The sequence below is a fragment of the Danio rerio genome, chromosome 13 (genome assembly GCF_052040795.2).
Source record: "Danio rerio strain M-AB ecotype USA chromosome 13, GRCz13ab, whole genome shotgun sequence".
In the NCBI taxonomy this organism is placed as follows: domain Eukaryota; kingdom Metazoa; phylum Chordata; class Actinopteri; order Cypriniformes; family Danionidae; genus Danio; species Danio rerio.
This window is the reverse complement of record NC_141033.1, coordinates 35182037-35208655: the sequence shown is the minus strand read 5'-3', so window position 1 is coordinate 35208655 and position 26619 is coordinate 35182037. Positions and strand designations below refer to the sequence as shown.

Below are 26619 nucleotides of genomic sequence, written 5' to 3'. Positions count from 1 at the left end.
GCAAATTTCAGGCAGGTAGAAGCTTCAATCTGGCCACTCTACCATACAGGCTTGATTGGTGGATTGCTGCACAGATGGTTGTCCTTCTGTAAGGTTCTCCTTTCTAAACAGAAGAATGCTGGAGCTCAGACAGAGCGACCATTAGGTTATTGATCACCTCCCTGACTAAGGCCCTTCTCCCCTGATCACTCAGCTTAGATGGCCGGATAGCTCTAGGAAGAGTCCTGGTGGTTCCAAACATCTTCCACTTACGGATGATGGAGGCAACTGTGCTCATTGAATATTCAGTGCAGCAGAAATTTTTCTGTAACCTTCCCAAGGCTTGTGCCTCGAGGCAATCCTGTCTCGGAGATCTACAGACAATTCCTTTGTCTTCATGCTTTGTTTGTGCTTTGACATGAACTGTTAACCATGGGACCTTATATAGACAGGTGAATGGTTTTTCAAATCATGTTCAATCAACTGAATTTACCACAGGTGAACTACAATGAAGCAGCTGAAACATCTCATGAATGATCAGTGGAAACAGAATGTACCTGAGCTAAATTCAGAGTTTCAAAGGCTGTGAATACTTATGTACATGTGAATTGTCAGGTTTTTATTTTTAATAAATTTGCAACAATTACAAAAAACATTTTTTTACATCGTCATTATAGCGTATTGTGTGTAGAATTTTGAGGAAATAAATAATTAAATGCATTTTGGAATGAGTCTGTAACATAAAAATTGGAAAAAGTGAAGCGCTATGAAAACCTTTCAGAGGCACTGTATGGTCCTACTTCACCACTACCTCTAAAACTCAATCCTCACAGGAAACCTGTGGCAAAATTTGAATGTCAAAAAGATTATTTAAAAAAAATATATTTTATGTTTATTGTCAACACTTATTTGAGTACAATCACACAACATTTTAAGGTACATTTTGACCTCAGTATGTGACTTAATGACAAACAATTGAAATACATTATTACCAGGTGTACTAAGCATGCTTAGTACTCACAATATGTTGAATTATCAACAAATTGCAAAAAAACTGTAAAGAAATTACAAGAAAAAGGAAAAAAAGAAGTAAAAGTGTTTACATTCATGGTGAGAACGTGTCCTAATTAAAATCCTTTGAGAATAATTTCAAATGACCATAATTATACACATAGGTATTAGACATAATACATTGTGAATATGTTATGTTATTGTTGAATCATATACGAATACACATATTGGCATATATTTATCTATAAGTTGAGCATCTTCTATTTATTTATAGAAACAAAATCATGTCTTCTATCTGAAATACATTCCACCCATTTATTAAGAATTACTTTTTAAGCATATTTTCAGGCATGTCCCCGTAAAACCTTTCAGTACATTTTGGTCATACCCCTGTCATTATACAATAAACTGTTCTTGTAAACCACCAAAACCAGTACACACTCACACAAACCAGCCTTAAATCAGAGCACATGGCCTGTAGTTTAAAGACCACCCACAGATGTTATATTTACAAAGATAGCAGGAAGTATGGTTGATAGATTCAGTTCTCGCATTGCACACTGTATTAACCCAAATGCCAAACATGCATTTTAAGTAATCTTTATGAAGTTTGAATAAAAAAGACTAGTTGTTTTAATTTGTAGCAGTGTGAGTGAGGGTTCTCTCATGTCATATTTATGTTCTGCTTTGAACACAGGAGCCAATTCAAACATCTGGCTTCATCTGCCACTTTGAGGATCTGGAGATCAAATCTGTTCTTCTGGATGAGATCATGAGGGTTGGTTGAAATGTGTTAAATCAGTTTATTATGGAAGCTGAATTTTATTTGAAATAAATAAACTAAAAAAACTTTGTGGACAAACTTTATGGTGGCTTGAGAAAGCCTAGTCCGAAAGGTTGAACTAGTTTAAGAGTTTAAAGAATTGAATAAGTTTAACACAGTTGGCATAGAGAGATAAGTAGGCAGATAAGTAGGTTGCTCCAGTGTTTTGCCAGGGTATTCTAAATGGTTGCTAGGTGGTTGCTAAGGTGTTGCTAGGTGGTTGCTGAGGAGTTGTTATGTTGTTCTAGGTGGTTGCTAAGGTGTTGCTAGGCGGTTGCTAGGGAGTTGTAGGCGGTTGCTATGTTCTAGGTGTTGCTAGAAAGGTGCTAGGGTGTTCTGAGTGGTTGCTAGGTGGTTGCTAAGGTGTTGCTAGGCGGTTGTTAGGGTGTTGTAAGTGGTTGCTATGTTCTAGGTGTTGCTAGGTGGTTGCTAGGGTGTTCTGAGTGATTGCTGTGGAATAACTAGGCAGTTCCTAGGGTGTTGCTAGGCTATTGCTAAGATGTTCTATGTCGTTGCTAGGTGGTTGCTAAGGTGTTCTGAGTGATTGCTAGGCGGTTGCTAACATAAATTTGCATGATTCTAGTATGAATTAGCATGTTGCTAGTATGTTTATAGTATGCATTAGCATGTTGCTAGTATGATTAGTATGTTTGTTGCTATGTTTTAGTATGGAATGGTATATTGTTAAAATTTTTCTAATGCGATTAGTATGTTTGTATGTTGTTAGTTTGTTTCTAATATATATCATTATATATCAGTGTAGTACATTGGACATATTAACAACATACTAATCCAGTTAGTATGGATTGGTATGTTGTTAGTATGTTTAATGTAAAGTCAATGACAGTTTTTGAAAAGTCGATGAAGTTTTTTTTTTTTTTTACAATGGAAGTCTATGGGACAGTAGCTAGGATGCCGAAAGTGTTTGCTAGGGTTGACTAGTAAGTTGAAAAAGCACCAGTGATTGACAGATTGGTAGTCTGAGTTAAATGAGCCCAACCTTAAGCCTGTATGACAGTCTGGCACAAAGTTATGAGGTCACAAAGTTTGGTCCAATGTTAAGTCAATGGGACTTTTCCGAATGGGCTCCATGCACAGCTAGAGTTTTAAAGCCTACAATAAACTTCTGGTGTTTTTACAGCATCAATGTTGTAATGTACAGTAATTACTATACATTAATTTTAATAAACTTAAGCATTCATTTAGTTGTTCAAGCGAAATACGAGATGAAAGACCATTGTAACAACTAGCGGTGTCAGTAGCAACAGGCTTGTGAAGAAATTCCATTGAAAATACTGGGGTAAAATAAACGCTCTGTTTTAAAGACATGGCGGGGGGAAATCTATTTTAATGCAGTGCTTTTTGTCCAGTCTGAGACCCACTTTATATCGTATATCTAACAGGCAGTGAAGATCGCAGAGTTTTAAAGAAATCAGATCTTAAACATGACAATTTTGTAATGGAAAGACAGTTCACTGGAAGCCCTTGGGCTGCCTGGCTGAAAATTAAAAGTCTGTGTGCATATAGCACATTTTCAGGGTCAGTTTTCGGAAAACCATATGTCGGACCAGTTGGAAAAGACATTCTGCTGCTTAAACATCTGGTTGGAGATGCATATAGAAGAATAAAAAGTTTATGTAGTATGGCAGTATGTTGGCTTTCTTAAGCCACCATAATAATTGTATAAAATGAGAATGAAGTGTCATATCTCTATATTATTAAAACATGCATCCTAATGCATTAAATGATGGATGAACCCTCAATGTAACTTTTATTTTGTAGGATCCAGACGTGCCCAATAAAGATTATTTAATGAACTTTGAGATCCGCTCACTGAGGGACAGCAGGGCGCTGATTGAGAAGGTTGGAATTGAAGACGCTTCTCAGTTTATCGAGGACAATCCCCATCCGCGCCTCTGGTGAGACTCACACTCATTCCACAAAATAAATGAGGCGGTTTAGTTGTTATTTCAAGCAGATCTGCACAAGGAAAGAGGAATACACAATTGAGAGCAAAGTTACGCAATAAGGAACAGGTCGGTAAAACATGATGTGTGCATTTGTGTGTGTTTATTCTGCTTTTTAGAGATTTGAAAGGTTGCAGCATTGCTAAATATGTGCATGTTACTTGGAGGTGGAAAATATGAGGTCCAGTTTTATAGTCTGAATGAAGTGTGAAGTACAGTTTTATGATCTGAATGATGATCCTGGCACTGACTGGGCAAGTTAAAAACCAATACAAGTGCACTCTGCTGAGCCTTTCCTACAGTACAGTACTACCTGGCCTTTGAGAATGCGGTTTTTAATATAAAATAAAATAAGCTGTAATATAAAGAAGCACTTTTCTCTGCAGTTGTTTTGGGTTGTGTTCATTTAGAAGAAATAAATCTTCACCTAAGACAGAGATGAGAGAGAAGGAGAGATGTTACCTGTAGCCATAAAACATAGCAGTCTTGCAGCGGCTCTATTGATTTAGCGGCCCACTGGAGTTTTAGTGGCTCTGTCAGTTCTCACAGCACAAGGAGGAATTTCAGATTGGACTCTTGCTGCAGAGTCATGGAGGTAAACAATAGTGTCATGTTAGCTCATGTATAATGTCCTCCACCAGTGCTTTAAAGCATTATACCTTCATCTAACAGAAAATACTTACAATTTCCAAAGTAAATCTTTCTAAGATCTCTCAAGAGTATGTCTATGTCACATTTGACCCCCTAATCTAGAAAATAAACATATATTTTTTAGTATTTCTGTATTTATATATCATGTTACTGAAGTATTTGTATATAAGCATTTGTTTAAGTGACTTTAAAGAAGTCATATTATGCTTATTAAATGTAAGCATGAAAGTTTGTGTAAGATTCACCTTTTAGTATGTTACCCAGTGAGGAAAATTACTGCTGAAACTGTTTGACAGGAACCGGAGAAGGAATATTACAGGAACATGGTGTAAAAGAAAGAAGCCATGTGTCTGCTTCCTCTTTCATTCTGTGTGTGTTTGCTTGAATGCAAGTGTAAGAGCTGAAAAACTCTGTTGTTTGGTCCTGCCCATCCTTAACATGCCAACATGCCTGAGGTCAAAGGTTTTCTTAGCTTTCCATGAGCACATGAAAAGATCCCTGACAGACTCTTTTCATCCTTTTTGTGCACTTGCTGTACCTCAGTTCTCAGAAAACTGTCAGTCCTTCAGTTAAAGGGATAATTCACCCAAGAAAGTGAAAATTTACTCACTGTTTACTCGTTGCTGTTGCCGTCTCAAGCAGTTATAAACCTTTATGAGTTATTTTGAAGGAAGCCGTAAACCTGTAAGCATTGACTTCCATAGTATTTGTTTTTCCTACTACAGAAGTCAATGCTTGGTCAAAAAGTCTTCATTTGTTCTCAACAGAAGAATGAGGTCAAACAGCTTTCTAACAAGTGAAGGGAAAGTTATTTATGACAGAATTGTCAATTTTGAGTGAACTATCCCTTTAAGTGTCTTTTGTTAATCACATCTTGCTATTCACCGTCACAGATACTCCAATTAAATAATTTTATCACAACTTACGTGTCTGTCAGCTTCTATAAATATAGATTTAAGGTTTTGATCGTGAAGTTACAAATTTTCTGTACTTAATAAATTGAGTCAGTTATTTATGCGTTGGCTTCCAGGCGTCTGTTGGCAGAAGCAGCGCTGCAGAAGCTGGATTTGAAGATGGCTGAGCAGGCATTTGTGCGCTGTCGGGACTATCAGGGTATTGAGTTTGTGAAGAGATTGAGCAACCTGCAGAGTGAAGCCATGAAGCAGGCTGAGGTGGCTGCTTACTTTAGCAGGTTCGAGGAGGCAGAGAGGATGTACCTGGACATGGATCGCAGGTAAATATGCATGTATACTTAAAGTCACTTACACACTTTTGATGTGTCCACATTTGGCATGTTTTGGTTTAAATAAAAACAAAAAGAGTGTTTACATGGACACCAATAATTTGATTAGGACAATACTCTGATTAAAAGTCTACCATGTAAACAGAGATTTTTATTTAAATTCTTTTTTATTTATTAATTTTTTGTATTTAATTTAATTAAAATGTTTTTGATTAATTAAATCCGATTTAGGTCATAATCGAACTAAACAGAAATTAAATTAGGACATGTGGAGTATGCCGATTTTAGTTGCATTTAAACACCTTAATCAAACTAACTATCATGAAGGACTTTCGCCGCATTTTGTGAAAAGATATTCTAAACACACACGACTGTTTGACACTATTCTCTGCATCTACCCAAGTCAGAGAAAGACCACAGACACCTGCATCGCAAAACGCTGAGTTTTTTTCCCATACGGTGTGCGTTATCAAATTTCATTAAAACAACACTCTTCCAGCAGTTCATACTCGCATCCAATTTATCGTTTGACACGGTGGCATGCATGAAAAGTTCCCAAAAAAAGTGGAAGTGCCAAATTGTAGTAAGTCGACAAATTAAAAGTTGACAAATTAAAAATGAAAGACCCGAAATTACATGAAACTCCAGAGGAAGTGTGGATAACGCAGTGACACAATGACAATAATCAAATTATGTGCTATAACATGTAAAACAGGATCATGAAAGGAACATTCAAAAAGCAACTCATGTAACAGGGTTCAAACAGTCATTGAAAACCTGGAAAAGTCATGGAAATTTGACATGGCATTTTCCAGGCCTGGAAATTACATTTACATTTAGTCATTTAGCAGACATTTTTGTCCAAAGCGACTGTCACACTAGCTGAGGTCACAGTAGAGCTTTTGCTTGCAAATTTCTGTCGTACAGCGCTGTGAAAAGGGGCGGAGTTAAACAATATGATTAGACATTAATAAAAGTGAGCGATTGCTCCATATTTTAAATGTATTATTTTAAATGATCTTCTATTGGTCTCACGCAATCACCTGATGTGATTTTGCTGGTAAGAATTCACCAAGCTTGAACTTTCTAATGCAGTGAAATGCGAAACACGTGCTTGCTGTATGCATTCGCATACCTATAAATGGAAGTCTATGGAGTGAAAAGAGCAGCGTGATCGCGGCTTTATAATAGAAGTATTTTTATATATGTAGACATTACATGAAACATTAGGTCATGAAAATTGACTTGAAAGTCCTGGAAAAGTTCTGGAATTTTTGTTATAAAAATGTGTATGATGTAAACATCTTAATCATATTACTGTCTTATTCAGATTATGGCAAATAATTTGATTACTGATGTCGATGTGAACATAGTCAAAGAGTGGGTCTCAAATGAACCAGTGGGTTTCAAATGAACTTCGGTGCAATGTGCACAAGCAAAATAAACATTCAATTTTGATTTCTCTCTTATGTTCTATGTTTGGTAAGTTTTAATACAAAATACAGGTCATAAAACCTTTGTCTTGTTAACTTGTTAGATGAAACTAAAAGGAACATGGAATTTAAGTTTAGCTTGTGTGTATAATATAGCTCATAGACTAAACTTAAAGTTAGACAGGTTGCTTAGACAAGAAACGCGTTTAAAATAAAATCAATCTAAAATAAATAATTCCAACACTAAAATGTAAATATATAGTACTTATTCTTTTTAATGAAGGCACTCCTTCAATGCCATATTACAAATAGTACTGATTTATATTTCTGTTTATATATATTACATACATATTTTTACTATTTTTTTGTTCTTTTTACCAAACAATAGCTGTTTGATTTTTTTCTGGCATTTAACAATAAATTAGCATATTTTAATTTAATGGAGTATCAGATTTAATAAACTACACAGATGGATGCAAAAAAAAAAAAAAAAAAAAAGCACTCAAATCCATTTCCAAATATGTTTCTCTTGGTCTGGATGTGGAGTTTTGTTTATGTGGTTCTAGCCAACATTTTAATTATTTAAATTAAAAACCAACAAAAATCGATTTATTTTGAATGTTCATTTTTCATCCTGCTTCCTCTGGTCTCTTCAGGGATTTGGCAATCAGTTTGCGCATAAAGCTCGGTGATTGGTTCAGGGTTCTGCAGTTGTTGAAGACAGGATCAGGTGACTCTGATGATGCTCTTCTGGAGCAGGCTTACAACGCCATTGGAGACTACTTTGCAGACAGACAAAAATGGTAGGCTGCTGTACAAGTGTTGAATGAATTCAGCTGATTGTTACATGCTTCAGTGACATACACTCATTTAGCCATAAACCAAATCAAATGTTTTTGTAAGATTGAATAAATAAAGTTTATTCAACTTTTTTTTTTCTTGTCTAGACGTTTTATTTATTGTTCAGAATTTGAATACATTTTGCTGTGGCTACAGTATGCTAGTAGAATAGGGCTTTACAAAATAACCAAGGCACTTTAACAAAACCCATTTATTTTGTTGGAATCTTTCAATCATTCATTTTATTTTCAGCTTAGTCCCTTTATTAATCAGTGATCACCACAGCGGAATGAACCACCAACTTATCCATCATATGTTTTCTGCAGCGGATATCACTAATACACAAGACATCACAAATGTTTTTCATTGCTCTGCTGTGAGACTCTTCTTCAGTCTCTTCCACAGTTCATTGGTTTAACTCTGTTAACAAGGGGTTTCCAGAGGTTTTCAGATAGGTTTACATCAGGGCTCTAGGTTGGCTGTCCACACAACATGCTTTTTGCTAAAGAAGATGCATAACCTGTTCAGCACTGGACTGCTGAGCAATTCCAGTTGCACGTTTGAACTGATTGACCATTGAGATCTTCAGCATTAAACTGTCCTCCAGTGTGTTTTTTTTTTTTTTTTTTGTGGATGGTTAGCCATTTTGGGATGGCTTTAACTTGCATTTTAAAAATGCAATATTTAGAATTGCAGATTTGGAAAGATTGGCTTCTCTCTCCCCCTTCCCCCAACACAATATTTTCTTTTTAGGTTAGCTTCCCTCCTGTTAGGCTTACTCCACTTATAATAAATTGTACATTTTCTCTAATTTGATGTCTCATGTATGTCACAGTAGTGAAGAAAAAAATATTGTAACCTCCCATTTATGCTGACTTTGAAGTATGTGTGATCTACAGGTTGAATGCAGTCCAGTATTACCTGCAAGGCCGAAACCAGGAGCGTTTAGCTGAATGTTATTATATGCTGGAGGACTATGATGGTCTGGAGAGACTTGCAAACTCCCTGCCGGAAAACCATAAACTGCTACCAGTGGGTGCTCTCTCTTTTTAATATCTCTTAAATTCTTTCTCAGCAGACCATGCAAACAAGTTTAGTTCAGATTGTCTGAAAACTATTGTGTGTACAGGATATTGGTCAGATGTTTGTTACTGTGGGAATGTGCGAGCAGGCCGTCAGCGCGTTTCTGAAATGTAACCAGCCCAAAGCAGCTGTGGATGCCTGTGTGCATCTAAACCAGGTGAGCATTTATATACAAATCTACACGGAATATAGCCTTGTTACAACTAAGGTTTTAATATGTTATGAATGGTAAATGGTTTATATGTAAAACTATTATTTAAATTTTTTACGCTCAAAATCATAGTATATCAGGGCTATTTATTTCTAATAAATTATTATTCATTTAGTTATTTAGTTAATATATTTTTTTATGTCTTTGTAGTTTGCACATTAGCTTCTAATCACATTTTATGTATTTTTAAACACTTACCAATTTATTTATGCAAATTTTAAGAAGCAAAAGGCTTTAATTAATTTTACCTTTGTTAAACATGTTTAAATTTCATTTCTAAATTCATTAACTCATTAATTTTCCTTCGACTTAGTCCCTTTATTTATCAGGGGTCGCCACAGCGGAATGAACCGCCAACTTATCTAGCATATGTTTTACACAGCAGATGCTCTTCCAGCTGCAACCCAGAACTGGGAAACATCCATACACACTCATTCACACATGCACACACACACACACACACACACACACACACACACACACACACACACACACTCACACACACACACACACACACACACACACACACACATACACACTACGTTCAATTTAGTATTCAATTCACCTATAGTGCATGTCTTTGGACTGTACGCACACACATACACAGCTTCTCTTTCAAGAATGCAACATTATAATTTTGAATTGAATATTAATGTGTTATGTGTTCTTAAACCTTAACAGTCCTATTTAATATGCATTTGTCAAAAGACCCATGTCTTCACTCAATACATTCTGACTCACTGCCTTTTTTTTTCTGGCTTTTTGGCCATTGAGAGATAATGATGCTTCTTTCATTAGTTTAAATGAGAGGTTCAGAGAGATCACACTGCTCATCATCAGTTCTACTGAAAGATCCAGATGCAGCTGTAGCGTCATCACACTCATCTGCTCCTGAAACCTGTCTGTGATGAGTGTTTGGATGGTAGCAAATGTGCAACAGTAAAAAATACATTTTAATTATGTGCATTTTTTCAGTGGAACAAAGCTGTGGAACTTGCCAAAAACCACAGTATGAAGGAAATTGGACCCCTGCTGTCCAAATACGCCTCACATCTGCTGGAGAAAAACAAAACTCTGGAGGCTGTAGAGCTCTACCGAAAAGCCCATCACTTCCTGGATGCTGCCAAACTCATGTATAAGGTAGCAATTGTAGCAGCTTATGTAGTTTGAAGCAAGTGACAAGTTGTTGTTTTTTTTAAAATACATTTTTATGTTTATGTTTGTTGGATATTACCTTGTATTTGGTGTGTAAAATAGTACTGTAATGCTTGTAAATTTTCTTGATAAATGGAGTTATTGTTTCACAAATGAAAGATCAGATTTGGAAATGAGTTGTCATTATGCCAATCGTACTTTCCACACAAACCTATATGGATTTGCAACAGATTAGCTTAATGCCAACCTAAGACCTCATTGGCTGCCCATGAACAATCTCTACTTTGAGCCACAAACACTTTAGTATTAGCTGAGCCCCGGATGTTTTCTTTTCTCTGATTACAAATCCACTTTTAATGCACTTCCAATGGATGAGAATTCCTGTTGGAATTGACCAGGTCAAACTATCCCCCCTATTATTGTTCATATTAAAGTGCTAAGAAACTGAAATGGATGTGCGTTTTCCGACATCTATTAAAAAAGGTGGAACAAACAGCCTGATCCATTTGAGAAGTAACTTATGTATTTAAAACTCTACATGGACTTGCTCCTACCTATTTATCTGAACCTTAAGTTTGTATTAATTATTATATTTATGATACATTTTATTTAAAGCGCCTGTCAAGAAACTCAAGGTCACTGTACAACATATATATATCCACAATTTAATAATTTATTATTATTGTTGTTGTACAACATATATCATTTTAAAATTAACCAACAGTATAAAAATTGAGAAGTTGAAAAAATACAAAGACATGATTCAGTATGTCTTTATATACAGTAATATTTTATAATCGACTCTGGATTAGATTGGAAGCCAGTACAGATCTTGTAAAATGTTGGCTATATGGTGAAAAGGAGTTGTGGTGATGACGCGGGCAGCTGAGTTCTGGACCAGTTGAAGCTTATGGAGGGATTTCTGTGGAAGACCATAAAGGAGAGAATTGCTATTGTATTCCCCCCAAAGAACACTTAGGTTCTCAGCTCAGCTCCTAGTAATTGTTCCCGCTTAAGAGTAAGACAGATCTATGCTCTAAAACTTTGCAACACATTACCATAAAAAAATAAATAAATAAATAAATATATATATATATATATATATATATATATATATATATATATATATATATATATATATATATATATATATATATATATATGAGCTTTTCCTATATTAAGCAGGGCTTACTTGTAATTTTTTTGTAGGACTTATGTCTGTAAAAAAATGTTTTAATTGTAATTTATTGGAATATATATATATATATATATATATATATATATATATATATATATATATATATATATATATATATATATATATACATAAATAAATGAGCAATATTACATGATTAGCAGTGTGCTATGGCTGTATAGCAGCACTGGTGAGAGGTGTGCGTTGGCCATTAGGGTTAAGAAGGCAACAAAGTCTACAAAATGAAAGGGTAAAAGTGGGTGATTTTTAAATAATGTATTTCACATAGATTGCTGAAGAAGAGGCGAAAAAGAGAACACGACCGCTGCGAGTGAAGAAGCTATATGTGCTCGCTGCCCTGCTGGTGGAGGACTTTCACACGCAGATCAAAAGCTCACAGCAAAGCAAAACCAAAGGCAAGAAATCAGAGGTACTTCGACTGTTCATATACTCATACAGGACTTTCTGTTTCCAACTGCTTTGCACTTGGTCAGTTCCTCTCAATGTGGCAGTCTGCAGCTGTAGCCTGACTCAGAGTCCGACAGCATCATGGGGGCAGGAAATAACTTGTGATGAAGGGCTCATTTACAGCCTAGTGGTGGGTAATTTGTCTGTGTGTGATTTATTTCAGGCTACCAGTGCATTAGCAGGACTGTTAGAGGAAGATGAGTCGTCTTCAGACAGTCGTATCCTGGATGACGCCTGGCGCGGGGCAGAGGCCTATCATTTCTTCCTGCTTGCGCAAAGACAGCTGTACGATGGCAAGGTGGACGCGGCTATGAGGACAGGTGACTTATATAAAGCCTCAATGAACTGCTAAAGCACACATACTTAACTGCGAAAGCTTATGCTGGTTTTAGACTATATGATATGATTTTTGGATGTCAGCCAAATGGCAAGAGATAGTTTGTTAAGAAAGCAGCAATCTGATATTTTTGATGATTCTTATCCACTACAAGATTTATGATCTATTGAAGGTGTTGATTAAGATTTTATCCCAATTTGTGTATATTTAGTTTATTATTGTTGCAAGCATTATGTAATCAGTGGCATATATACTGTACAGTTGAGGTCAGAATTATTAGCCACATTTTTTTTTTCATTTTCCCCTAATTTCTGTTTAACTGAGAAATTTTCTAAACATAATAGCTTTAATAACTCATTTCTAATAACTGACTTCTTTTATCTTCGCTATAATGACAGATAATAATATTTTACTAGATATTTTGCAAGATACTAGTCTTTAGCTTAAATAGCAATTTAAAGGCTTTACTAGGTTAATTAGATTACCTAGGCAAGTTAGCAACCCAGGCTCATTTTGAAAACGTTGTCCTGTGGACGTTTCTGGAGACCGCGAAATACGTCCCGGGAGGTACGTATTTTTGCATTTTTGTTTTCGCAAATCTGTGAGAGGCCGCATTGTGCGCTTTTTTTAGTATCTGAAATGTCTCTTGCTCCCACGCTGTTCTCGCATAAACCCACCAGAGGCCACTGATGACCGACTGAATGATTGACTGGGCGACCGGCCAATCGACTGACCCAACCCCATCTTTCCCTAAACCCAACTAATTTTACCGATTAACCCGCCCACCCACTTACTTCCCTATTTGATGGTTTACAAAAGCTGTCCAGAAAAAGAAAAGCCCCCGTCTGGTTTTTACCACGTTTTCAGATTTTACCACATTCTGACCCTGTTATTCACTCGTTCATTTTAGTTTTTGGATTCTGTTTGAACTCGGTCGTAGTCGTCTCCTCTCTACATCTCAAGTCAGTTGACGTACACGACGAGCTAATGGGACAAACTGGTTGCAGCGGGAAAGCCCTCCACATGAGCGGTCAGTTGGGAAGCGCCAAAAGGAACAGTGTCATACCGCTCCGTAGTGTTCGCTTAAAAAATAAAATGTACCTCCGGCTACATTATTCGCTGTCTCCAGAAATGGCACGGGACTATGTTTTCAGAATGAGCCTGTTTTGCAAGTTAGGGTATCTAGGCAAGTCATTGTATAATAGTGGTTTGTTTTGTAGCCATGTAGGTAAAAAATACATATAGCTTAAGAGGGCTAATAATTATGTCCTTAAAATGTATGTTTTCTTTAAAAATGAAAACTGCTTTTGTTCTAGTTGGAAAAAATAATAATAAGACTTTTTGTGGAAATATATGGCACAACAAAAAAATTATATAATGCTACAAACCTGATTCTTAGCAAATATTTATTAACTGATGCTGATTTCTCTATAGAAATGACAGAAATGGAGGACACACTTTATTTTGATGTTCCGTTTGTTGAATTTTAATTGCATTACATCAACATGCCAACTAATTCTCATTAGATTATAAGTAGACTGTTAGGTTGGGGTTAGGGTTAGTGTAAGTTGACATGTACTTGCAAAGTTTCTTACAGCCAATTAAATGCCTGTTGAAGGCGCAGTATTAACAGGTATTAACTTAAGCAGACTGTCTACTAATACTCAATTGGACCATCAAAATGAAGTGTTACCAAAATGGAAACTCATCATGAACTTTTAGATGCCATCTGTATTTTCTAATGGACTTTAATTTAATTAAAAGCATCTAAGCTACCTCGTGCACAACATAGAAGTCTATCTCTATCTTTATTAAAAACTTGATTTCATAAAACATTTTTTACTATTAACTTTATTAAATATTAGGTTTTATATATATATATATATATATATATATATATATATATATATATATATATATATATATATATATATATATATATGATTATATTCTATTATATTTTTGAATATATGCATGTTCTCCCCGTGTTAGTATGGGTTTTCTCCGGGTTAGGCATGGGCCGGTATAAGATTCTTATGGTATGACATGCGCTATAGTCGGAATGAATAAACAAAATTGTCCGTAGTGTATGAGTGTGAATGAGTGTGTATGGATGTTTCCCAGGGATGGGTTGCAGCTGGAAGGGCATTTGCTGTGTAAAACATATGCTTGATGAGTTGGTGGTTCATTCCGCTGTGGCGACCCCTGATGAATAAAGGGACAGAGCCAAAAGAAAATAAATGAATTAATGCATTTCACTCACTCTTTATATTTTGTTCTCCAGTCTTAAATAGATTTTTAAAAATTTAATTAAGTTTATTTACCTATAAAGCACAAATAAACACAGCAATAGTTGACCACAGTGCTGTAAAACAAGACGAAAGGAAAAGAATAAAAAATAATTAAAATAAACTATAGATACAAAACATAATAATAGATACATAAATTGAACCAAAATCTGTCTAAAATCCCTGTGTACCATATAAACACATTTAGTATTACTACTAATTATTTCTACAGACCGAAGTAATGAACCCCATAGGAATATTACGAGGACTGTGAATGTGTGTGTGTGTGTGAGTATGCATGCATGGTATGTCTGGTCTTGTCTGCAATAAAGTGTTGAACCGCTCACCTGAACAGAGAAAACAAACTCACAGTCAAGTCTTTACAGCATTCGGTTCACATGTACACCCTCGCTAAAGTCAGTTGCTTACACAAAAGTCTAGACAAAACGTTTAAACCACAGCTTACATCATATTCTGGACCACCTGGAAAAGCGGTGTGCATGCATGTGTCTGTGTGGGTCAATGTTTATGTCTTCTGTGCTTTCTTTGTATATTAAAATGTGCTTTTATTGCTTTATTAAAATACAGTGCTCAGCATAAATGAGTTGACCCCTCAAAGATCTCGTTGTAATATTAATACTTTCTATAGGATGTTTTACAATAATATATATGTGCCTATGTGTTAGATTAATCAGTACCAAAGCAAAAACTGGAACTAATCATACAAAAAATAAAAACCTAATATCACAGTCCAAAAGTCAGTACGCCCAAAGAAATATGTTGGTGGAAATAGTATATATCATTTTAATAAACAGGAAAAATCAACAAGAAACAATAAAGAATATTTGCTATGACTAATTTGAGTTTAAATTGGGTTAAACATTTTCTTTTGCTATTTCTATTAGTTGTTAGGTGACCAAACTCTTTTTATTGAATATAACAATTTCATAAATTATAATCAATATAACTGTTAATAAAACAATTTTGTTTTAAAAGCACCGGAAATAATTGGCAATATTCACTGAGAAATTGATAAAAAAATATTAATTTATTAAATATTCAGCATATACGGTATACAGAACACATCATGTTTTTCTTGAGAATAATATTTCTAAAGGAGCTGGTGACAGTGAATTGAACAAGATTTTGGTAAAAACCCAAACAATACAAAGATAAAAAAAAGAAGAAAAAAAAATTGGAAAATGAGTTATGTGAAATAGCTATGAAATGACACAAGGAGAAAGTACTGAACTACTGAAACGTATTTAATATAAAAAAATATATAAAAGGCTTTTTTAATGATAGTAGCTTAAAGATATATGTAGAGAATGAAGTCACATGAGTTCTTTTGGTCTCATCTATCAAATCTGATCTTTATTTTCTATTGGATTCAAGTCAGGTGATTGGCTGGGCCATTCTATAGCTTGATCTTCTTTCCTTGAAAGCATTTGAGAATTTCCTTGTCTGTGTTTTGGATCATTGTCTTGCTGAAATGTCCACCCTGGTTTCATCTTCATCATCCTGCTAATGTAGACGTTGGACTGAAGCAGCGAATATTCATATACAATGACGAAGAGCAGATAATTGCTGAAGAACTACTGAGAGATTTCAGCTGCTGTCTGGGCTTTCCATGCCCTTTTACACCTCCCTTTCTTCAGATGTTCAATACTTTTTCCCTGTGTCATTTCATTTTATTGCACAACTTCATTTGTAAACTAATTAGATTTGTTTTCTTTGCATATATAGATTTTTGTGCATGCTATCAACATCCGAAGAAAATTTCAAAGTCAACAACACCTTTATAAATATGTTTTCTGAGAAAAATGGTGACGTTTTCAATACTAATTTTCCCCGCTGTTTATAGTTGGGCATGTACTGCAAATAATTGTCTGATTGTAAATTATTTTCATGTTATGACAGATAACCAATAGATTGCTTATACTGAAATCTTAAAATTATTGTTTAATCGCTACAAAACTGTAGAGTCATCATAGCATCATAATGCACTTAAATTGATAAAACAGTGTTATTAGATTATCCTTAAAAAGATTAGCATTTGGTGTGCTTTAAATGCTTAATCATTGTTTCTCAAGTGTACAGCAGTGCAGTAATGACTTATTTCTCTATTCCTAGCTCTCCATCTCCGTGATTATGAGGACATTATCCCTGCTGTGGAGATTTACTCTCTGTTAGCCATCTGCTCTTCTGCCAACGGCGCGTTTGGTACGTGCTCACGCGCCTTCATTAAGCTGGAGTCTCTGGAAACACTGACTCCAGATCAGAGGCAGCTTTATGAAGACCTGGCCTTGGAGATCTTCACCAAACACAGTCCCAGAGACACCCGGCAAAGCCAGCGAGACAGCCTTACTGAAGGGTAAGACAGGGGTGCATAGACCAGATGTGCTGCATAACTGTACAACCACTGGAAACATTAACAGTTACTGAGGCGGATCTTCTGTTGCGGCTGTGAGGTCACAGTGACGCGAGTGTAAAATAGTGTGAGATTAGTGGCGTGTGAATTACGAAGTGTATGACGTAGACGGATATTACTGTGGGTGTGTCTGGTTTACATTTCCAGACCATTTCAATCATTACGTCAGTGTGCTGTAGTAAAACAGTGGGATGGTTAGTTATTGTCTGCTACTGTTAAAACATTTGGATAGGAGAGGTTCTAGACCAGAGTAACTGGGGGACCGGGCAGGGGCCACTTGTACCTTTAGGGGGCACACTTTAACATATATCACAGATTACTTAAACAGTTGTTCAAAGTCATTTTTTTCATGCATCACTCTGCAGTCTTTATGAACAAGCTAATTAAATAAGTAAATGTATTTGACAAGTAACTTTGTATTGTAGTAGGATAACACATTTTTGCACCTGTAAACTTTAACAGATACAGATGAAGTTATTTTTTTTTTGTTTTTTTGCCCTACCATTAATTAAAAATATTATTTCCCAGATGATCTTTAACAAACCAAGAAAAATATCAGTGTTTCCTATAAAACAAAAATAATTCTTCTAGAGTCCTTATAAGTCTTATTTCTTATAGTTTTTCTTCAATAAAAAGTTTTTAATAAAAAAAAACAAAACATTTTTTTAAGGTTAATTTTATTATCCTCCTTAGGATTTTTTTTAAAGTCTACACAATAAACCAGTTATACAATAACTTGACTAATTATTCTAACTTTCCTAGTTAACATAACCTAATTAAGTTACTTTATTATGAATACAAATACAGTTGCAATCAGAATTATCAACCCCCCTGAATTATTAGACCCCCTGTTTATTTTTCCCCCAATTTTTGTTTCAGAGATTGAAGATTGTTTTTAACAAATTTCTAAACAGAATAGTTTTAATAACCTATCTCTAATAACTGATTTATTTTAACTTTGCCATGATGACAATAAATAATATTTTACTAGATATTTTTCAAGACACAGCTCAAAGTGACATCTAAATGCTTAACTAGGTTAAATAGGTTAACTAGGCAGTTTTGGATAATTAGGGAAGTTATTGTATAATGATGGTCTGTTTTGTAGACTATCGAAAAAATATAGCCTAAAGGGGCTAATAATTTTGATCTTAAAATGTTTTTTTTTTTTAATTAAAAACTGCCTTTATTCTAGCTGAAATAAAACAAATAAGACTTTCTTGAGAAGAAAACATATTATCAGACATACTGTGAAAATTTCCTTGCTCTGTTAAACATAATTTGGGAAATATTAAAAAAGAAACAAAAATTCAAAGGGGGGCTAATAATTCTGATTGCAACTGTATTTTGCAAAATAACTAGTCAAATATTATGCTTTAACTGTCACCATGGGAAAGACAAAAAAGTAGTTATTAGAAATGAGTTCATCTATTATGTTTAAAAATGTGTTTGAAGACTCGTGCTTTATATGACAACTGAAAACAAAAATAAATGAAGGCAAAACTTTATGAGTTGAATATTACTTTTACATGAGCGTGACTGAAAACTGAATTTTATCAGCGTGTTACATCTGTTCTGCGGTACTTGCCGACTGTTTGTAAATTCAAGACTGCATTTCCTAACGTAAAACTGTGTACACTCAATTTCTGATTAATAATAGTCTATGCATAGCTGAGGACTTCCTTTGTTAAAAGTTTTAAAATCGCTATTGAAAACAAGTCTAATATAATCAACAGAGGACATTTTGATAGTTCTTCATAACATGGACATGACTGAAGTTGAACCTTTCTTTACCTGTGTCAATTTGTGGCTTAATTTCTGACGAATCTGGGAAACTGATGCGCGCAGCACCGTCATTGACTAAAGTCAAGAAAAAGGAGAGAGAGTTAGTGCACATGACACAGAGAGTGCGAGTAAGGCCTTAGTTATATCTCCACAGTCTACCACTGATGGCTGATCTCGCTTCTCCATGGCGTTTTAGTTGTGACAAAAATTCATGCCTAAAGTTAGGCCTGAGGGTGCGCAAAGCTTGTTGACACGAGGGCATCCCCCTCAGTCTTCAGATCACATAATCCTTAGGAAATCAGTCTAATATGCTATTTTCTTGTAATTGTTTTTTATTATTTTCATTGTTAAAAAATATGTTAATTATGATATTTTTAAGTATTTTTTGATTTACAGTTAATTTTAAAGCATCATATTTTTTTTCATTTTATTTTAGTGATTTAATTATTTGCAATGTTAAATCTTATAAAGAAAGGAACCAACACTCATCACACAAATTTTCATGATAAAATTTTCTATGAATTACATCTAAATGCCATGTTTTACTTGTGTTTATGTTTACGACAAATCTTTTGTTCTTATTTTAGCTGTGTTTGATTCACAACAGAGTAATAATTCAAAATAATTATTTATTTTATTTATATTTACCCTTTACTGGGTTAAAATTCGGCCTAAATAATTCATAATGATTAATATAATTATTATTTTATTAATTAATTTATAATTTAAAATAATTTAATTAATTAATAATTAATAATGATTAATTATTTAGTGATTTAGTCATAACATGCTACTTGAAGACTCAGTTCATGCAAAAATTTAAATTCTGTTATTAAGTGCTCACTCTTGTTACATTCTAAACCGCTCATCATCGTAATACAAATAAAGATATTTTAGATGAAATCTGAGAGCTCCCTCAGGATGATCGACGGTCTCAGTTGATTGGAGCAACATGAGAGTGAGCAATAAATAAAGGAGTTTTCATTTTTGGGTGAACTAATCCTTTCAACCACCAGTTAAGAATAAGCACAAAACATATACTGTAAGTGAATATGCAAAATAACTCTTAGATATGTTAAACTAATATGCATTGTGTCTTGATGAGTGACTTTTTCTTTATTTGTCTTTTACTCTCTCTATATATCTCTTTCTCAGGCCAGAGGGCAAGTTGCCTACCTGTATAGTCACTGGAAGAGTGATTTCAGAGTACCAGTTCTGGATGTGCAGTGTGTGTAAACACTGTGCTCTGGAGCAGGAGATCACACAACAAAACTTCTGTCCCCTCTGTCACTCCACAGTGGGATAATATTTTCCAGTGGCATTCCCAATCTCAGCCCTCGCTCCATCAAATGTCAGTCTTTTTTATGTACTTTAGGATAAAAACTCTGCCTTTGGGTTAAAAGGGATAAAATGTTATTTGGATGGTCAAACAAATGAACATATTTTTATACTTTTCATTTCCTTTCAACAGCCTTTTCATATATTTATGTATGTAATAAAATGTATGTATGCATTTACTTGACATAATATTAAACAGTTCTTTTCAGCTGAAAATCATTTGTGAAGTAAATTCATTCATCTCTATTTGACAGTTTTCTAAACATTGTTTACCTGTTTGCAAAGTTTAACATTAATTACTTGGATAATGTAATGTTGTGTGTGTATCTTGTTATTTCCGCCAACAACAGAACAATTATACAACGGAACAATTTGCTTTACAATCTAAAATACATTTTCCACATTTATGAATGATGTAAGAAAATACATTTTATCTTTCAGACTTTCTGGTTCACTTGTGTCAGTCCTTTTGACTTTAAGTGGAGTATTTACACAATTTTATGAACCTGTCGAGAGAGATTCTGACATTTTTATATTCATAAGTTAATATTATTAATAATCGTGTCGTATGGCACGCAATGCTGTCCTCTACAGGCGGTTTCGAGGGCTAACGCTTCTGACAGAATGTTTTGTTACTTGTTAAATAGACCTGTATTTATAGGTTTTTCTCAAACGCCATTCTCTTTATTGCACTACAACGCTAGTAGTTGTTTTTCCTTTTTACGTAAGTAGCCTAATTTGGTATTAACAAACATAATAACACATTTTAAACCCGAGTTAGCATTACAGTGGCGTCTGCATGTGCTGTTTCCGCCCTCTAGAGGGCGTTGTCAGTCAATTCCTCTCTGCACGTGCCACAGGTGCTGCTCGAGGGAAAGAAGCACCTGCTTTAGCTGAGAAAAAAGTGCACGCATTGACAACTCGCTGTTTTAAGGTACACTTACTTCACACAATCTTTAAAGTTACTAAATATATTGTTGATGTTATTATTTTTGTCTGTAAAAATGTTTCAAAATATCATTACACATTTCTTGCTAATAAAACGAGAGCGATTTTACCTCAAACTTTTATTTTCACAACATTCAGCCGCCCTCTGTAGCTTTTCTCAGCAGTAACTCAGGGGATCTTTAATCTCAGTCTTTTATTAGTTTTCTAATCCTTTAACTGCCCTTCACGGGTGGTCGGAGTATCTGTACCCCTGCTTTCATCCTTCTGCCCTCTTATTATATTGTCTCTCTATCTTTGTCCCTCTCGTTTCACCTCTGACGCTTCAGGGGGAAAAGCCGCACCGTGGAGCTTGAGAGGCACGTCCTCAAACGCAAAGCGCAAGCGCGCACCAGTTGCCACGGGCCAGTGACGCACGGACGCGCAGCTGCCCCGAGGCAGAGCGAGTGCATTAGCGGCACACTTTGTGCCAAGTGTCCCACCCGATACAGTGCGCAGTGGGACATGGGGCAAATACTGCGAACGAGCGCACACCGGACTCGGCTTTATCAAGGAAGGCGCTGGAGGATGGCGATATCCACACCGAATGTCTTTGCAGTGCACTGATGCCATCACAAATTAAGGAGGTAAATGTGATATTTCTTCCATCTAGTTTGAAATGCACGATGTTGTTGTTGAACTTAACTTTGGTGCTGTCCTTGGTGCTGGAGTTCGACGAGACAGAGCGCACACGCTATTAGCCACAGCTTACCACGTCTTCAAGAAACTTTTGAACAAATACGTGATTCAGACATTTGATTGTTTACTATTGTGAGGTTGCTCTTCTAAAACTATTTCTTCTTTACGTTTTGTTGAATTACTTTTTTTCTGTACATCATGAGGTCCATAACTGAACCACGCAGAAAATATGAAGTTCATAATGTAATTCTAAATGAACTATAAATGTGCATTAAATAAGTGAATGACATGCAGAAGCAACATTTAAATGTATGCTCTAATAATATAATTTATATCATTTCACTCTTTGTAGATGCTTTTATTCATACTGAAACCCTTTAATCGTGAAGTGTTTTATTAAGAACTAAAATACTTTGAATTCAGGTTTATTTTGTTCAACTTATATAGTTTGTATTGAAAAATCTTATAGTGCTCAGCATACCTGAGTACACCCCATTTTAAAAATGAGTATTTTTATCAATTTCTCTGTGAAACAAAACGCATTTATCAAACATGTATATTTATTCAAATATTATTTTAGTCACAGAACATATGTAGAAATTAAAAGATAATACAAATAAATTCAAGCAAAATATTGCAAAAATGTAAACTATATATATATATATATATATATATATATATAATTTTTTTTTTTTTTGCTTCTCTTTATTTGTCCTATTTTTAAATGGGTATTTAATATTTTTCTATAACATATAAATTTAAGTGTTCAAGTTTTTGGATCGTTATCTTAAGTTATTTTGTTAGACAAGCTCCAGATTTGGCATCAGTACTGACTAATGTAATGTATATGCAAAAATATTATATTGTAGAGCTTCCTGTTAAAAATTCAAATTTAACAGAGAGATTTGTGAGGGGTGTACTTGTATATGCTGAGCACTGTATGTTATTTCACTCAAACTGATGTTGGCAATATATTGATAAATAATGATAATAAAGGGCCCACATTTTTATAAGAATACAAAGGGCGTCAATTTCTCTAGTGGTCTCAGACTTTTAGAACCCAGTGTGAAAGTTTCATCATTTCAGAACAAGAATTACCATTTTCTAACCCTTACAAAATCACAGCATGTCAAACTGCAATCACAACTGTCATGACTTCACTGAATGTCTTGAATTTCAGACCTGATTTTGAAGCTGAAGTGCCCTACAGTGCTGGAAAAGAAAGTCAGAGTTAGTGTTAAAATGCTCATAATGATCACTGAGGTTTTGTTTACGACACTGTACAAATCAATATCCATTAGAAGCTATAAAGGCTGATTTAGGCTCTAGAATGCTTTTATCCCATCACAGTTGTTACAGTTAGATGCAGAATATAATAGATTAGCTGTCTGTCTGTCTGTCTGCATATTCAAATCTGATTAAGTTTTTGTCTGGTCAGTCATGCAATTGAAGACGTAATAAAGATGTTTTTTTTTCAATGGCAACAGGTCAGCTTTTAAAGTCCTTAAAGTGCTAATCAGACTTCTCATTTTCCTTCATTGTAGGCATGGAGCCATAGCTGATCACTCACATTCTCTCTCTCCAAACCTGCTTAGCCCAACAGTCCCAATTACTCCTTCATGTTCTGGCATCCATCATGGTGTACGGGCAGTTCCTGCACCGCCGAGGCCCCGAGGAGAGCTTCATCAACCTCAACGTCGGTGGTTTTAAGCAGCAAGTGGAACGGGTGGTCCTCCAACGCTTCCCCCACACACGACTGGCCCGGCTGCTCTACTGCAGCTCAGAGGCCGCTATTCTCCAGCTTTGTGATGACTACGCTGCAGCGGACCGAGAGTATTACTTCGACCGCAATCCATGCTTTTTCCGCTACGTGCTGAACTTTTATCATACCGGAAAGATCCACTTGATGGAGGAGCTGTGTGTGTTTAGCTTTAGCCAGGAGTTGGAATACTGGGGTATCAAGGAGCTTCACCTGGACACTTGCTGCAGCAACCGATTTCAGGAACAGAAAGAGAACATGGGAGATCCCGACTGGGGGAATGAGGATGACCCTCAGAACCAGCTGCAGGACAGCTTAGACTCATCCATGGAGGAACTGTCAGCATTTGACAAAGACTTGGAAAAGTTTGAGGGCACCTGGTGCGCAGAAAAACGCAAGGAGCTCTGGTTGCGGCTGGAAAACCCTGGATACTCACGCTCTGCGAAAATTCTGGCGGTGTTTTCGCTGAGTGTTGTACTGATAAGCATCATCGCCATGTGCATCCATAGCATGCCTGAATTCCACCAGAAGGACGCCAATGAGAAAGAGGTGGAGAACCCGGTGTTGGATGTGTTTGAGACTTTTTGCGTTCTCTGGTTCTCCCTCGAATTCATTGTACGATTAGTTGTCACACCGTGCTTGCGCAAATTTATATGCAATGCATTAAACATGATTGACTTTGCTTCTATCGTTCCATTTTATGCCACGCTGGCATTTGAAAAAGTGGATCCTGAGGAAAGCGAGGAGCTTGAGAATGTGGGAAGGGTGGTGCAGATCCTGCGTCTCATGCGTATCTTTCGCATCCTCAAACTTGCCCGCCATTCAGTCGGGTTGCGTTCTCTTGGTGCGACTCTCCGACACAGCTATCACGAGGTCGGACTCCTCATCCTCTTCCTCTCCGTGGGAATCTCCATTTTTTCAGTTCTTATTTATTTTGTGGAGAGGGAGGACCACGAGTCGGAACTGCAGACTATACCGGTGGGCTGGTGGTGGGCGACGATAAGCATGACCACAGTGGGATACGGTGACACGTATCCAGTCACGCTTCCTGGGAAGCTCATCGGCACATTGTGCATCATTTGCGGCCTGCTTGTAGTCGCCCTTCCTATCTCCATCATCTTTAACAAGTTCTCCAAATACTACCAGAGACAGAAAGCCCTGGTGGAGTCTGACCAGCTCCAGACAGAGGACGAAAAACAGCCAGATCTCAGCATGCCTTTTCTTCATATAGCAGACCTCTACAGCCAAAAGATGAACTCTCTGGCGCACAGCGCATCCTCCAGGAGTAGCGAAGGAGACGCCACTGATGCTTCCAGTATTGCTGATGTTGAATTCGTCTGCTCTGCTGGACAGCCAAAAGCCAACAATGTGACGTAAACCTGAAGATGCACAACCTCAAATAAAGGAACAAGAATCTGCAGCACATATCGAGGAAACCATAAGACTCTTGTTTCTTACTGAGTGACTCCTGGACCTTTAATCGGCAGCACTTTTTCTCTTTAGTTCTCAGGGTGAAAAATGTCTCAAGCTTTCTGTTATTTTTATGAATCAAAACCTGTTATGGAAACCATCTTAAAGGGAGAGTCCACCCAAACCCGATGATTCTGTCATCATTTGCTCACTTTCCGCTTGTTCCAAACCCGTTTGAGTTCTGTTAATCGCAAAATAATAAATTTTTGAAGAAAGTTTAAAACCTTTAGCCATTGACTTGCATAGTATTGTTTTCCTACTATTAATGTCAATGGCTACCAGATCACTACCACTACACTGTAAAACCCAGCAGTCAACTTTATCAAATAAAATGAGTGTAGTTAACTCAAAATTGACTGAAAGCTAATTCTACTCATTTAAAAAAAGTTTTGAACTCGGTGTGGAAGGTAATGAGTTAATTAAATACCTCATTACTTCAACTTAAATGGAGTAAGTTCACAGTACTTATATAGATCAGTTTTTTTAACTCAAATAGTTTGTAGCAATCGGTTTCCTCGAGTGATTTAAGTTTCTTTAACTTATTGGGTTTTACAGTTCTCAGTTGGCTTGAGTTCTCTTTATTTATTGGGTTTTACTTTACTCAAATTGCTTCGTTTACTCAAATGGATTAAGTTTACAGTACTCATTAGTTATAGTTTTTGAACTGAAATGGCTTGTTGCAATCGGTTTCCTCAAAAGGTTTGAGTTACCTTAACTTTTTGGGTTTACAGTGTATGAACATTCCTCAAAATGAATCTCATAAAGGCTTGAAACCATTGAAAGTGAGTAAACGGTGAGTTATTTGTCATTTTGGGGTTAACTATCCCTTTAACAACAGGCCAGTGCTAGCAGTAATGTAAATGTACAAGAGCTAATAGCACTGATTGACAGGTGTTTTTTTTAATCCTTTAGACAAGCTGTTCATTTAATTAAGTCTTTTTGCAGTGCCTGTGGGGAAAAGAACTATGCGTAAATGTTTTATAGACAATGACAGCATCTAAAATGCTGGACTTCAGATGGCATGTTGGTGTACTCCATCCTCCCTAATGTGTCCATCAGAGAGGGGAGGATGGAAAGATTGCATGCATATTTCAACGAGAGGGACGAGAGGCCGCAAGAGAAAGAAGGAGATGAAAAAAGCAGGGAAGACATGTTCCCGTTAAATAAAAGTGTTGATGTACAGCATATTTGAGTCTCTGCTCTTTATTATGCAGTCACTGCATGGGTCTGGAAAGATATCTTAAAAGTATAATCCACACAGAAATTACATCAGGCTGCAAAAATGAATTTAAAGGGACAGTTCACCTTGATATTTTAATTTGCTATTAATTTACTCATCCTCAGGCCATTTAAACCATCCTTTTTTATTCTTTAGAACATTAAGGAAGATTTGTAGCTGAAACTGTGGTCCTTTGTGATTTATGAAAGTCAACTTAGTAGCTACTGGCTCTTTGAGACTAAATTAAATTAATACCTGTGACTTTTGCTCATACATTGAGGTCTTACAGAGTGCAGAAGATTGTTATTTT

General features: G+C 35.9%; 2 protein-coding genes across 5 annotated transcripts in view; both read left to right on the top strand.

The window, feature by feature from the left end:
- wdr35 (WD repeat domain 35) overlaps positions 1-20454 on the top strand; it is a 48068-nt gene extending 27614 nt beyond the window's left edge. For 2 of the 3 annotated variants that reach the window (NM_001145589.1, XM_087278267.1), the window contains 11 exons: positions 1688-1768; positions 3596-3732; positions 5462-5665; positions 7764-7910; positions 8847-8979; positions 9077-9187; positions 10217-10381; positions 11881-12021; positions 12223-12379; positions 16818-17058; positions 20056-20454. In NM_001145589.1, the coding sequence (NP_001139061.1) occupies positions 1688-1768; positions 3596-3732; positions 5462-5665; positions 7764-7910; positions 8847-8979; positions 9077-9187; positions 10217-10381; positions 11881-12021; positions 12223-12379; positions 16818-17058; positions 20056-20206 (1668 nt within the window). In that variant the 3' untranslated portion in view covers positions 20207-20454. Of the gene's footprint in view, positions 1-561; positions 1091-1687; positions 1769-3595; positions 3733-5461; positions 5666-7763; positions 7911-8846; positions 8980-9076; positions 9188-10216; positions 10382-11880; positions 12022-12222; positions 12380-16817; positions 17059-20055 lie in introns of those variants that run through there. The other variant, XR_015505305.1, reaches the window with a different exon arrangement.
- Positions 20455-21059: 605 nt separating this feature from the next.
- kcns3a (potassium voltage-gated channel, delayed-rectifier, subfamily S, member 3a) lies at positions 21060-26273 on the top strand. Of its 2 annotated transcripts, XM_087278265.1 has the most exons (3): positions 21060-21172; positions 21513-21809; positions 23406-26273. In XM_087278265.1, the coding sequence occupies exon 3, from the start codon at positions 23498-23500 to the stop codon at positions 24995-24997; it is 1500 nt and encodes a 499-aa protein (XP_087134391.1). In that variant the 5' UTR covers positions 21060-21172; positions 21513-21809; positions 23406-23497; the 3' UTR covers positions 24998-26273.
- The last annotated feature ends 346 nt before the right edge of the window (positions 26274-26619 follow it).

Coding starts and splice junctions, on each gene's coding strand:
- kcns3a (XM_087278265.1), top strand. CDS start 23,498: ATGGTGTACGGGCAGTTCCTGCACCGCCGAGGCCCCGAGGAGAGCTTC.